Source organism: Somniosus microcephalus, chromosome 15, assembly GCF_052327205.1.
Source record: "Somniosus microcephalus isolate GS21.2 chromosome 15, FLI_Smic_1.0, whole genome shotgun sequence".
Taxonomy (NCBI): Eukaryota; Metazoa; Chordata; class Chondrichthyes; order Squaliformes; family Somniosidae; genus Somniosus; species Somniosus microcephalus.
The window spans coordinates 113,705,582-113,719,943 of NC_141001.1; the positions used below are offsets into that span (position 1 = coordinate 113,705,582).

Here is a 14,362-nt window from a genome sequence, read left to right on the forward strand (position 1 = left end):
TCGCTGTCGCACAGGTGGATGCCACGCAAATGCTTAGTGCTGCAATTCAGTCACTGGCTGCCATGACCCCAGACTGCTCTCATGCAGACTCAGATTGAGGCCACGCAAGCACTGACTGCTGCCATGGTCACTGGTTCAGGCACATTTCCCCGGGGCTCTCACCGTGCCGCAGCAGGTCAGCAATCTGTGCTCCAGCAGATTGCTCCAGATGCTGAAGTGCTGCCCCGTGGGAGTGCTAGTGTGTCGGTTGAGCAGGGAGCTGCTGTCCTCTCTCAAGATAACAGCATTCCTGCTGCCACCACTGTCACTTCTCCACTGCACTTGCCACCGCCTGTAGGCCAGACTACTGCCGCCCATGCAGAGTTGTTGCAGTCTGCAGCCGGGCCCTCCAGGCCCAGAGCTGGTCGAGGCCATCCTTCAAGGGCATCTGCAGTCTCAGGTTCTGACAATTAGCAGCCTTCCAGCAGCCACTGGGTTCCCATTACAGAGGAGCAGCAGGGTGGGAAGGGTGGGGAAGTGCGCAAGGGAAGGAGATCACCCTTGAAGGGCAAAAAGTAGGAGGTGTGACAAAATGTTGGTCAATTTTTTATTAAAGGCCGAGGTTCGTGTTCAAACTTTTGTTTAGTGTTTTGGACATTATCTCCAGGTTGAGAGAACCAGTTACGTTAATGACTGTTTTTTTGTGTTTCTTTGTGTTTTTTGTGTTTTTTTGTGTTTCCAGCAGCTAGCTGACAACCACAACGTGTGTGGATTCTTTAGCGCAGTCAAGACCATCTACGGCCCAAGCACCCAAGGCCCTTCCCCACTGCGAGCCAAGAACGGAGAGGTACTCATCAAGGACAGGGAAGCAGTCAGTGCCCGCTGGAAGGAGCACTTCGAAGATCTCCTTAACCACGACTCTATCTTCGACGCTAGTATCCTCAACTCCATCCCACAGCATGCTACCCGCCACCATCTCAGCACAACCCCAGCCCGGCATGAGGTTGAAAAGGCCATCCGACAACTGAAGAACAACAAGGCCTCAGGAGCAGATGGAATCCCCGCCGAGGCACTAAAGCATGGCAGAGAAGCATGACTGGTGCGAATTCATGAACTAATTTCTCTTATCTGGAAGGAAGAGAGCATGCCAGGGGATCTCAGAGATGCCGTAATTGTGACCATCTTCAAGAAAGGTGACAAGTCCGATTGAGGTAATTACAGAGGAGTTTCCCTGCTATCTGCCACAGGGAAAGTCATCGCAAGAATCCTCCTCAATCGCCTTCTCCCAGTGGCCGAAGAGCTCCTCCCACAGTCGCAATGCAGATTCCGCCCACTAAGGGGCACAATGGACATGATCTTCACCGCACATCAATTACAAGAGAAATGCAGGGAACAGCACCAACCACTGTACATGGCCTTCTTTGACCTCTCAAAGGCCTTCGACACTGTCAACCGTGTGGGATTATGGAGTGTCCTCCTCAAATTCGGCTGCCCTCAAAAGTTTGTCACTATCCTCCACCTGCTTCACGACGACATGCAAGCCGTGATCCTGATCAAAGGTTCCACCACAGACCCAATTCACGTACGAACCTGGGTCAAGCAAGGCTGTGTCATCGCACCAACGCTCTTCTCGACCTTCCTTGCGGCAATGCTCCATCTCACCCTCAGTCAGCTCCCCACTGGAGTGGAGCTAATTTACAGAACAAACGGGAAACTGTTCAACCTCCGTCACCTCCAGTCCCGATCCAAGGTCGTCCCATCCTCTGTCGTCGAATTACAGTATGCAGACGATGCTTGCGTCTGCACCCACTCGGAGGTCGAACTCCAAACCATCGTAAACACCTTCACCGAAGCATACGAGAGCATGGGCCTTACACTAAACATCCGTAAGACAAAGGTACTCTACCAACCTGCCCCCGCCACACAGTGCTGCCCCCCGATTATCAAAATCCACGACAAGGCCTTGGACAACGTGGACCACTTTCCATACCTCGGGAGCCTACTGTCAACAAGGGCAGACGTCGACGACGAAGTCCAACACCGCCTTCAGTGTGCCAGTGCAGCCTTCGGTCGCCTGAGGAAGAGAGTGTTTGAAGACCAGGACCTCAAACCCGGCACTAAGCTCATGGTCTACAGGGCAGCAGTGATACCTGCCCTGCTGTATGCCTCAGAGACATGGACCATGTACAGCAGGCACCTCAAAGCACTGGAGAGGTACCACCAACACTGCCTCCGCAAGATCCTACAAATCCATTGGCAGGATAGGCGCACCAACGTCAGTGTTCTTGCTCAGGCCAACATCCCCAGCATTAAAGCTCTGACCACGCTCAATCAGCTCCGATGGACGGGTTACATTGTCCGCATGCCCGATACGAGACTCCCAAAACAAGAGCTCTACTCGGAGCTCCGGCACGGCAAGAGAGCCCCAGGTGGGCAGAGGAAATGCTTCAAGGACACCCTCAAAGCCTCCTTGAAAAAGTGCAACATCCCCACTGACACCTGGGAATCCCTGGCCCAAGACCGCACAAAGTGGAGGAGAAGCATCCGGGAAGGCGCCGAACACCTCGAGTCTCTTCGCCGGGAGCAAGCGGAAGCCAAGTGCAAGCAGCGCAAGGAGCGCACGTCAACCCAAGCACCCCACCCACCCGCCCCTTCAACCACCGTCTGCCCCACCTGTGACAGAGACTGTAGGTCCCGCATTGGACTAATCAGCCACCTGCGAGCTCATTTTTAATGTGGACGCAAGTCATCCTCGGTTCCGAGAGACTGCCTAAGAAGAGAAGAAGATCTCCAGGTTGTGAGAACCAGTTATGTTAATGACTGTTTTTTTGTGTTTCTTTCTATTAGTTTGTCATGAAGAAATGACACACACAGAGTTTGTAAAATAAATAAGTTTTTGTATTCAAAATTTATATGTTTGGTCTTTGGAATTATTGCTGCCTTGGCCAGCTTAGGGGTTGCGGGTTGGTTTCATTCCTGTTGTTCTCAATGGCAGAGCCATTTCCTCAGCAGGGGCCTAGAAGCAGCTTGCTATCAGCCGTTGACGGACGGCCCTTCCAGTTTCAACATTGTGGGCCTCCCTCCCGCCTTGGTGCTGCTGATGATCATCCTCCTCCTCTTCCTCCTCCTCCTCCGGTGGTGCTCCAAGGCCTGGTGGCATTGGCTGGGTCCTGAGGATTGCCAGGTTATGTAGCACACAACTATGAAGAGGGAGACTCGCTCAGGCGAGTACTGCAGGGCTCCTCCGGAGTGGTCCAGACAGCGGAACCGTTGCTCGAGCACGCCGATCGTGTGCTCAACGATGTTCCTGGTGATGAGATGGCTCTCGTTGTACCGCAGCTCAGCAGGGGTGTTGGGGGTATGGAGCGGTGTCATCAGCCAGGTGCACAGTGGATAACCCTTGTCCCCGAGAAGCCAACCACTTGGGTGATGCAGTGCCTGGGAAAGTTCTGCCACAGCAGTCTGGCGCAGGATGAATTCATCGTGGCTGCTGCCAGGATAGCGGGCATTGACAGCGAGTATCAGCTGTCTGTGGTTACAGACCAACTGGACGTTTAAGGAGTGGAACCCCTTTCGGTTGTGGAAATCCTCTGCATTCTCATGCGGTGCACACAATGCCACATGCATACAGTCAATGGCACCCTGCACCATGGGGAAGCCCGCTGTCCTCGCAAAGCCCAATGCGCATTCATGCTGCTTGTCCGGGGTCATGGGGTAAGAGACGTACTGTCGTCTCCTTTTATAGAGGGCATTTGTGACCTGACAGGTGCAGCAATGGACCGCGAACTGGGAGGTATTGGTGATGTCCCCAGAAGCTGCTTGAAAGGAGTCGGTGGCATAAAAGTTCAGAGCCACTGTGATCTTCACTGCCACCGACAGAGATGTCCTGGTCCACAGTAGAGGCTGCAGATCTGGCTGCAGCAGGTGGCAGAGCTCAGTGACCACCTCCTTGCTGAAGCGCAGCCTTTGCAAACACTGCTCCTCAGATATATTAATGTAGGAGAATTGTTGGTGAAATACCTTGGGAGGGTAAGGTCTCCTGTACAGAGGCCTGTTGGCCCTCCTCCGTCTGGCCATGATTGCCAATCTCTCTCTGCGTCTCTGTGGCCTCCGAATCTGCAGGCGCAGGACGACGCCCCCAATCAGTGCAGCCCCCATAGTTTCTTGGCAATCGAAGTAATGAAGGTCAAAAACAAAAGTACCTGCAAAGTGATGCTCAGTAGCCAAAACTACTTCACACAGCGTTGACTCTCTGCAGAAGTCTCTCCTTCTCTCTCTCAGAATCTCTCTCTGTCAGAACGAGTGGTGCAAAAATATCTACCACAGAAAAAGCCAGGAAGAGTCCGCCTTTAAATAGCGCCCCCCCAGCCCCACAGCGACTGAGAAACGTTCCAGTCTACCCGTCGTTGCTTGCGCCAGGCGGAAAGGAGGGGGGCGCCACCCAATATCCGGTTCGGGGTGCCACAAGGGCGTTGCACGCTCGAATGACGTCAAGATCTGCGGGCGCAGGAGATCATGGCGGTAGTGTTTAGCGCCGCCGCAAAATGTCTGGTCAATTTTGCGAGCGGCGCAGATATCACCTTGCCCGGGCGCTAGTTGCTTTGCGCTCCATTAGCGCCCTCTTAAGGCGCTAACGGGAGGCGCAAACCAACTGAATTTTCCCCCATTATCTCTTACATTGTCAGGGCTGCTTCCTTCAATTATAATAATCTATTGGAGGCAGGACTCAGATGTGTCGGCAACTAAGAAACACAAAAGAAAGTCCTGGAAGAAAAGATTATGGGCTGGATTTTCATTGAGGAGGCGGGACTACAACTTTCGGGGTTGTAGTCCCGCCTCCATCGAGTTGCAGCCAACCCACGCGATTGTCACTTGATTGACCTTCTTGAGCCCGTCCAGCAGGCTCAGCAGGCCAATTAAGGGCCACCCGGCAACAGGTGACGTCACAGATTGATATTTCATCTGTCAAGACCTTTTGACAGATGAAATATCAGCGTTTCACAGCTGTTTGAAGCTGTCAAACACTGACAATCTGTACTCCAGGTTAATTCCTTCCTCTCAGGATGATTTAGAAATCTCTCCGGAACAGAAAGCTGAATGCTGGAACTTCTGACAGCTCGCAGCCATTCTGCTTTCTGTGCCGGTGAGATGAGGGACTCCTGAGACCTGAAGAAAGGAAGGCTGTAAAGGTAAGTAAAACTTCTTTAAACACACCAAACACACTTACCTCTGCACTCATGCACCCATCACTCACCTGAACTCCGGACATCTCGACCCCTCCAAGCCCTTCAGCCCGACGGCCCGCCTCGCTAACTTGCCGTGGTTTGGAGCCGTCGGGAATCCCACATTTCAAGAATGAAAATAGGGATTAGGCTAAAAACTGCCTGTTAACTACCTGTTAACAGGCAGTTAATTGGCACTAATCCCCTTCTCGCCTTGGGGAGGCGGGTCCCAGCGTGGGTCGGGTACCCGCCTCCTTTGAAACTGGCATGGAGGCGGGTTGGGGCGGGATGGGTTCGTGCCCCCCGATTTTGGGATTTTAACCCCCCACACGCCTCCAATCCCACCTCCACGGCCCAAAGAAAATACTGCCCTATGTGTGGGGAAAATTCTAGACACAACCCCATGTCCGTCCAGCCACAAACGTGTGATGCTATTAGTGTCTGAAACGTGGACATGGTAGTGTAGTGGTTCTGTTATTGGACTAGTAATCCAGGACTGAGAACAATTCCCACCACAGCAGTTTGTGAATGAGTTCAGTAAAAACAAATCTGGAAATAAAAAGCTGGCATCAGCAAACGTGACCACGAAGCTGTTGGGTTGCTGTAAAAACGCAACTGGTTCTCTAATGTACTTTCGGGAATGAAACCTGCCGTCCTTACCCGCCTCACACGACTCCAGTCCCACACCAGCGCGATTGACTCTTAATTGCTCTCTGAAGTGGCCCAGCGAGCCACTTGGTTGCATAAAACTGCTCAAGGCGGCTCTCCACCACCTTCTCCGGGGCAACTAGCGATGGGCAATAAATGGTGGCCTTGCCAGCGACGCCCACATCCCGAGAATGACTGATTTTAAAGATCCTGCCTAACGTTGCATCTATCGCGACGTATGCTTCCAGAGAAACCATGAAGCATAGATCGCACACAGTTTCATCCCTCAAGACTTGAGCCCAAAATCCAGGCTGACATTTCAGTTTAGTACTGAGGGGGGGGGGGGGCTCTGCATTAAACTAACAATTAATTAATCACGTTATTTAAAATATGCACTAATTATGCACCTTTTGGTATGTGGCAAGAGCATCTCTCAATGTACATTATTAGAAATGCTTGCAAATACTGCACAGTTTGAATATTTCTAGATATGTGTGTTCGTATATCTCTATGGTAAGCTGCACTAACTAAGCCTTTGCCTGTGTGTGTCTCTCTTGTTCCACTCTTTGCTTATTCTTCCCAGTTTATCTCCTAAAGCAGAGACTTGTGAATTTGTTTTTCTCTTTGACCCTCACACATATCCTGACATATACATATCCAGAAGAATGAGCGTGTTCTTGATAATATTCCTTCCTCAACCAGCACCCAACAGGAACAGATTCACCAGTCATTTATCTCATTGCGAATTGTGGGAGCTTGCTGTGCGCAAATTGGCTGCTGCGTTTCCTACATTACAACAGCGACTACACTTCAAAAAGCACTTTATTGGTTGTAAAGCGCTTTGGGACGTCCTGAAGTCATGAAAGGCGCTTTAGAAATGTAAGTTCTTTCAATTAAAACCCTACATTGAGTTTTATTTACTGCAAACCAGTGGAGTGTCCTGCAAGTGGGTCACCTGTCAGCCACAGTCTGGTCACACCCAAAACCTCCACCGTCTGGGGCATCTTTAGTCGGCGTTTCTGAGGGCACTGAGATAAGCAAAGAGATAATGACCAAATAATCTGCTTTTAGCGATGTTGGTGGAGGGATAAATATTGGCCAGGGACACCGGGGATAACTCCCCTGCTCTCCTTCGAAATAGTGGCCGTGGGATCTTTTACATCCACCCGAGAGGGCAGACGGGGCCTCGGTATTAACATCTCACCTGAAAGACAGGACCTCCGGCAGTGCAGCGCTCCCTCAGTACTGCACGGGGCGTGTCAGCCTAGATTATGTGCTCAAAACTTTTTTTATGCCATCAGCCCATTGCCCCAGATCACAGAAATCACACAGAAACCCCACAATGCAGAGAGAGGCCATTTCGGCCCATCGAGCCTGCACCGACACATATCCCACCCGATCCCCGTAACCCTTACACCAACACATATCCCACCCTATCCCCGTAACCCCACGTATTTAATCCCCCTAACACTAAGGGTCAATTTATCATAGCCAATCAACCTAACCCGCACATCTTTGGACTGTGGGAGGAAACCGGAGCATCCGGAGGAAACCCACGCAAACACGGGGAGAATGTGCAAACTCCACACAGACAGTCACCCGAGGCCGGATTCGGACCCGGGTCCCTGGCGCTGTGAGGCAACAGTGCTAACCACTATGCCACCGTGCTGATGAAGACTGATTTATAATGAAGGCCACCGCCGATTCACGGTTTTCACGGGAAAATGGACGGAATCTTGGAATTCAATTGCCAGAACCTCAGGAAAGATCCCGCAGCTCCCTTGAAGGGGCCGCGCAGGGCCAAGAAAAATTACAGGGAACATTGGTCGGAAACCCTCCAGGATCGCCCTGGAGTCTCCGTCAATTGAAGATTCATCTCCCGGACACTGCTGCGCATAAACAAAATGGCTGTGCTTTTCTCAAATTTCTTTGAACACATTGGGCCAGAAATTCGGGTCCCCACGGGTGAGTACGCGCTGGGTACTCACGCGTAGGGCCAACGAAAGTGCCGGTTTCGTGCATGCACTGCACATGCGCTAGAAACCGGAACTTCCGTTCCCTTGAAGGAAGGGATTCACAGGTCGAACGCGTGCGCCGGAGAGGCAGCGCGTAGACCTGGAACTCCCGATTTTTTTTTTTTTTTTTTTTTTTTTTTTTTAACAACAGGTTTCTCTGGGAGGGTAACTCTCCAGCAGCTGCGCGTGAAAAAAGCAGTCGCAAGGCCGGCTTTTAAAAAGGTAAGAGGTTAATTAAGTAAAATTAAAACATTTTTTTCCACAGGTTTATCATTTTAAAATACTTTAACGAAACGTAAGTTTATTTTTAGCCCCGTTAAAAACTTCAATTAATTTTTTCAAAAATTTAAATTTTTGTTTAAAATAGTTAATTTATGTAATTTATAGTTATTTTAAAAATGTAATGATTTTTAAATATGTATTTGAAGTTTTACTTAGGTTTTGGGGCCGATCTCTATTCATAGATTTGACAGGTCTTCCTGTCAAATCTATGAATGGAGATTCCCTGCCCCGATTGGCTCTCCATGGCCCACGTGATCCCTGGGGACGCTGCGAACTAACTGCGCCCCTGGGATACACAAGCACTGCGTGCCAGCAGTTGGAGGAGGCCCAGGATCGGAATCCCACGCGGGCCCACAGCTCAACGGCCGGCGCGCTAGGTAAGTGCAAGTCGGGGGCTTGCGCCCGCAGTAAACTTCCAAGCCGAATTTCTGGCCGATTTATTTATTGGTAATAAAGATATTGCAGATGGGGAAAAAAAAGGCCGTTTGACTTAGCAGGAGAACAATAACCTGCATTCATATAGCACCTTTAACGGAGTAAAACGTCCCAAGGCGCTTCACACAAGCAGTGGGCGGGTCTTACGATAAAACCTTACAGGAATGTGTCATACCAGAGTTGGCAAGCCAAGCCTGGGGGGCGCTGCAGGATGTCCCCATATCCATGTCGAGCCTACGCCAGGAGCATTGAATAAAGCGTGAGGTCCTGGCACTCTACTCAGTCACCGTCGCTCACTGGACCTGGGAAAGGAAGTAATTAAAAGCTACTTACTAGACGTCCTTGACCTCCCACTCATAAAGACGTTGAGGAACTTCTTGGAAAAAGGAATATCTGCTTCTGGCGTGGAGTCTTCGGACAGGCAGACCGAGTCCCTCTTCTGTACGCCCTCCTCATACTCCTCCCCAATCGCAGACTCGTACGGGGACACAATGCAGTTGTCGTAGACAGTGGCTGAATCGCTGTCATCGCTGTACCCTGAGTAACAGTGTTTTAGGCTCACCAGCTCCAACTGCATGTTCTCGTCCACAACCAGTGTGTACTTAATCGAATCGTAGGACAGCGCACTGTCCGAGCTAATGGAGGTCCGCGGGCAGAGCTCGTCGTCGTTGAGCAAGGTGCGTGGCAAGGAGCAGCTGTGGGATGCGGAAAGGCGAGCGAGCACCTCGTCCTCCTCGCTGATCGAAGGCTTGGGCTTCTCCGGCAAGGACAGGCAGTGGGTAAAGTCGACATCCGAGCTGATGGACATCCTGTTCTCGTTGGACTGGGAGAGAAAGGGCTTCTCGTGCTCCGAGGAGTCCGAGTTCCTCTGCACCGGCGTTAGGTAAATCTCCTCGGTCGCCTCGATCTGCACCTGCGTCTGGTACCGGATGCGCTCGTCGTGCTGGACCTCGTCACCCTTTGCCCGCTGGTTGGTCACCCCCGAGCGCCCCGCAGGGTTGGAGGCTACGGTCTCGCACTGCCCTGGCGGTGCCCGCCTGCAGGGGTTGGCCTGGGCAGTCGTCGTCCCTTTGTCGGTGGTGCCACTCGCTGGTTTCGCCTCATCTCCCAGGCACACGTGATCGTGAGTGGGAGTCACCTCTCCTGCAATACACACCGGTTTACTCATTAGTCGCCGAGAAAAAAGCATGGGCCAAAAAAAAAACCCAAACCGCAACCACATTCTCCAGGTCATTGCAACGTGTTTAAGAGAAAGTCATTGGTGGTACTGCTGAACCTATGCTACTCTTCCTGCCAGTAATTATCCTGAGGGACTGGGGCTGTGGGGAGGTGGATCTTTGGTAGGAGTTGGGTGAAACCCAGAAGGTTCGATGGAATGAGGGAGGTGCAGAAGGAGGGAAAGAGAGAGAAAAGGGAGGGAGGAGAGGGAGGGGAAATGGAGCAGGTGAGGGAGGAAGGGAAAGAAGGAGTTAGGATGGGGGTAAGGAGGAGGGAGGGGAGGGAGAAGAGGGAAGGGAAAGGAAGAGGGAGGGAGGAAGGTAAGGAAGGGGAGAGGAAAGGAAGAGGGACGGAAAGGAGGAGGGCGGGGAGGAGGAGGGAGGGAGGAAGGGAAAGGAGGAGGGAGGGAAGGAAGGGAGGGAGGGAGGAGGGAGAAAGTAGAAAGAGGATGGAGGGAGGGAAAGGAGGAGGAAGGGGAGGGAGACGGGAGGGAAAGGAAGAGGAAGGGAAAGGAGAAGGGAAGAGAGGGAGGTGCGAGGATAGAGAGAGAGAGAGAGAGAGAGAGAGATGGACAGGGACATAGACACAGACAGAAAGCAAAGTGTTGTTACATTTGCTGCCTTGCCTCATTCTAACCGGTTATTAAAATCACCCAGTTTTTGTCCATAACCGTGTTTGGAGCTTTCCCTGGTGTCTGTGGATTTCACACTGTGGACAGTAAAGGACAGCTCCAGTTTAAAAACAGAAGTGCGATCCAACTCCTAGTGCCAACAGTGAAAGGAACCGGACAGGTAGACAGCATTTGAAACGCGCCGGTATCAGAGAGACGTACAGTGGTGTGCACAGAAGAATCAAGTAATACGATCGGATTATTGTGAAGTGGAAAAACCTGCAGTATGAACAGTTGTTATATCCAGTTCCTTTTATTTCTTTATCTATTTGTGTGAAATTTTTGAGTCTGTCGCACTTAAAACATGACAAAGGGGCAGAATTTAAACTTGCCCCCCGCCCCATCTGTAAAACTGGTCTGTGGAACAGTTACTTGTGGAAATGAGAATCGGGCAGTTCCAATAACGGGAGCACAATCCACACCAGTTTTATACCCGTTCAGCGAGCTGAAAATCTGGCCCCCAAAACTCTCAAAAAGAATATTAAAAAAATTCCTGGAGCAAGAAATTTACATGCTTCCCCCTCAACAATGGGAATTGTTACTAGATTGGTACCTGGGATGAGGGACTTCAGTTACATGGAGAGGCTGGAGAAGCTGGGGTTGCTCTCCTCGGAGCAGAGAAGGCTAAGAGGAGATTTGATAGAGGTGTTTAAAATCATTTTTAAAAATTCGTTCTTGGGATGTGGGCGTCGCTGGCAAGACCGGCATTTATTGCCCATCCCTAATTGCCCTCGAGAAGGTGGTGGTGAGCTGCCTTCTTGAACCGCAGAGGGCAGTTAAGAGTGAACCACATTGCTGTGGGTCTGGAGTCACATATAGGCCAGACCGGGTAAGGACGGCAGATTTTCTTCCCTAAAGGAAGGGTTTAGACAGAGTCAATAAAGAGAAACTGTTTCCAGTGGCTGAAGGGTCGATAACCAGACGGGCACAGATTTAAGGTGATTGGCAAAAGAACCAGAGGCGACATGAGAAAAAACTCTTTTACACACGAGTGGTTAGGATTTGGAATGCACTGCCTGATAGGGCGGTGGATGCAGATTCAATATCAGCCTTCAAAAGGGAATTGGATAAATAAATGAAGGAGAAAAAATTGCAGGGACATGGGGAAAGAGCGGGGGAGCGGGACTGACTGGATTGCTCTTCGAAAGAGCCGGCGCAGACTCGGTGGGCTGAATGGTCTCCTTCTGTGCTGTATATGCTTCTATGAATTGCACTCTAATTGACCTAATTAGTAGCTTTAAAGAGACAGGCTATCTTAAACATGGGCGCACTTTAGCAGCAGAATAATGCACTTTGCATTGCATTCCTGTTGTTATAAAACAGTTAATCAAGGGCTTGAGGGACTGGGTGATAGGTTATTAAAATGATTAATTTGGGGAGTTTTTTTATTGCTCGAAACTCTGACAGCAACGAAAGCCAAGGGAGAAAGAACATCTCCAGACAAGAAAGAGAAACTGAACCAGAAATTGTTTTCTGGGCAGCAAAGAGTTAACCGCTCATCCCTGTCCTGCCCTTGCAGCTGATACAGTGGACAGGCCCGTCGCTATCTCATGCCGACACGGTGGCATTAATCTCTCCTGCAGAAACATGCCTGGGAGTTGGCAGCTCTTCCTCCCCTCCCCACAAGAGGCTCCTCCGACTGCAAACTGGTAAACCTGCGCGTGACACGCTCGCAAATCCAAGCAGATCGTTGCCAACCGAGCCCCACAGGATTGCTGCGGTGTTCGCAGAGGACTGAGCGCACATCCTGACGCTTCTGTTAAGGTCTTGGATTCCCGCTGTGGTCAGCTTTTTAAAAAAAAAAATTCATTCACGGGATCTGGGCGTCGCTGGCAAGGCCGGCATTTATTGCCCATCCCTAATTGCCCTCGAGAAGGTGGCGGTGAGCCGCCCTTCTTGACAACTGAGGGTCTCGCTGGGCCATTTCAGAGGGGCAGTTAAGAGACAACCACATTGCTGTGGGTCTGGAGTCACATATAGGCCAGACCGGGTAAGGACGGCAGATTTCCTTCCCTAAAGGACATTAGTGAACCAGGTGGGTTTTTATGACAATCCGGTAGTTTCATTGCCACCATTACTGATACTAGCTTTTTATTACAGATTTTTAAATAGCTGAATTTAAATTCCTCAGCTGTCGTGGTGGGATTTGAACTTGTGTCTCTGGATCATTACTAATACCAGTAACATTACCACGACACTGCCATTCCCATAGTTGAGGAGATTGGGCCTATATTCTCTGGCGTTTAGAAGAAAGAGAGGCGATCTCATTGAAACATAAGATTCTGAGGGCGATTGACAGGGTAGATGCTGAGAGGTTGTTTCCCCTGGCTGGAGAGTCTAGAACTAGGGGGCATAGTCTCAGGATAAAGGGGTTGGTCATTTAGGACTGAGATGAGGTGGAATTTCTTCACTCAGAGGGTGGTGAATCTTTGGAATTCTCTTCCCCAGAGGGCTGTGGAGGCTCAGTCGTTGAGTATATTCAAGGCTGAGATCGATAGATTTTTGGACTCTAGGGGAATCGAGGGATACGGGGATCGGGTGGGAAAGTGGAGTTGAGGTCGAAGATCAGCCATGATCTTATTGAATGGCGGAGCAGGCTCAAGGGGCCGAATGGCCGACTCCTGCTCCTATTTCTTATGCCAGCAAAGCTTCGTCAGTTGTCATCCCATCCCCTAGGGGGAAGCGCAGTGAGAAATCTTAGGGGGGTGACTGCTAAACACACAACAGTGAGGAGGTCTGCAGCCCCCACAACCCTGCTGCCTCGGCTGAAGACTAATAGCCAGGGGTGTAGATTATCATCTTCACGGGCTGGGTGGTACTCTGGCAGCAAGGATCATCCACCCGTTATAGAACCAGCCCGATTTTTATTCCATTGAAAAAACTTAATGCACCTTTAACATAGCGAAACATCCCAAGGCGCTTCAGAAGACTGAAACTGGCACCAAGTCAAAGAAGGAAACATCAGGAGAGGCGAACAAATGCTTGGTGAAAGAGGTAGGTTTTAAGGGGGGTCTTAAAGGAGGTAATGGTTGAGGGCAGAGGCAGAGAAATTGCCCAGTTTCCCAGGCCCCACATCCCCATTTCATTGCAATGGGGCAGTCAACCAAGTTCTGGGTGGGGAGGGGGTGTGAAGAGGGGAAAATTTCTGGCAGCTCTCCGAGGGGCTGATATCCACTGGTGGGCCTCCCTCAATGCTGTAGCACCCGATTCCCGGCAACAGAGCGGAGGAAATTCCACCCCACTATGTTCACCAAGTCCCGTTCACCTATTGCCCCCTGTGCTCACTGACCTACATTGGCTCCCGGTCCGGCAACACCTCGAATTTAAAATTCTCACCCTCGTCTTCAAAGCCATCCATGACCTCGCCACCCCCCCCTATCCCTGTAACCTCCTGCAGCCCCTACATCCCTCCCAGAACTCTACGTTCCTCCAACTCTGGCCTCTTGAGCACCTCCCGCATCCTTCGCACCACCATTGGCTGCCGCGCCTTCAGCTGCCCGGGCCCTGAGCTCTGGAATTCCCTCCCCAAACACCTCTCCACCTCACCATCTCTCCTCCTTTAAAACACTCCCTAAAACCTAACCTCTTTGACCAAGCTTTTGGTCACCTGTCCTAATATCTCCTGATGTGGCTCGGTGTCAAATGTTTGTCTGATAATCGCTCCTGTCAAGCCTTGGGACATTTTTACTATGTTGAATCATAGAATTTTACAGCACAGAAGGAGGCCATTCGGCCCATCATGCCTGTGCTGGCCGACAAAGAGCTCTCCAGCCTAATCCCACTTTCCAGCTCTTGGTCCGTAGCCCTGCAGGTTACGGCACTTCAAGTGCATATCCAAGTACTTTTTAAATGTGGTGAGGGTTTCTGCCTCTCCCACCCTTTCAGGCAGTGAG

At 50.9% G+C, this 14,362-nt stretch overlaps 1 protein-coding gene across 7 annotated transcripts in view; it reads right to left on the reverse strand.

Moving 5' to 3' along the window:
• Positions 1–14,362, reverse strand: part of mapk8ip1b (mitogen-activated protein kinase 8 interacting protein 1b) — a 267,584-nt gene that overhangs the window by 35,851 nt on the left and 217,371 nt on the right. For all 7 annotated transcript variants that reach the window (XM_086008309.1, XM_086008305.1, XM_086008311.1 and 4 more), the window contains one exon: positions 8,915–9,724. In XM_086008309.1, the coding sequence (XP_085864435.1) occupies positions 8,915–9,724 (810 nt within the window). The remainder of the gene's footprint in view (positions 1–8,914; positions 9,725–14,362) is intronic.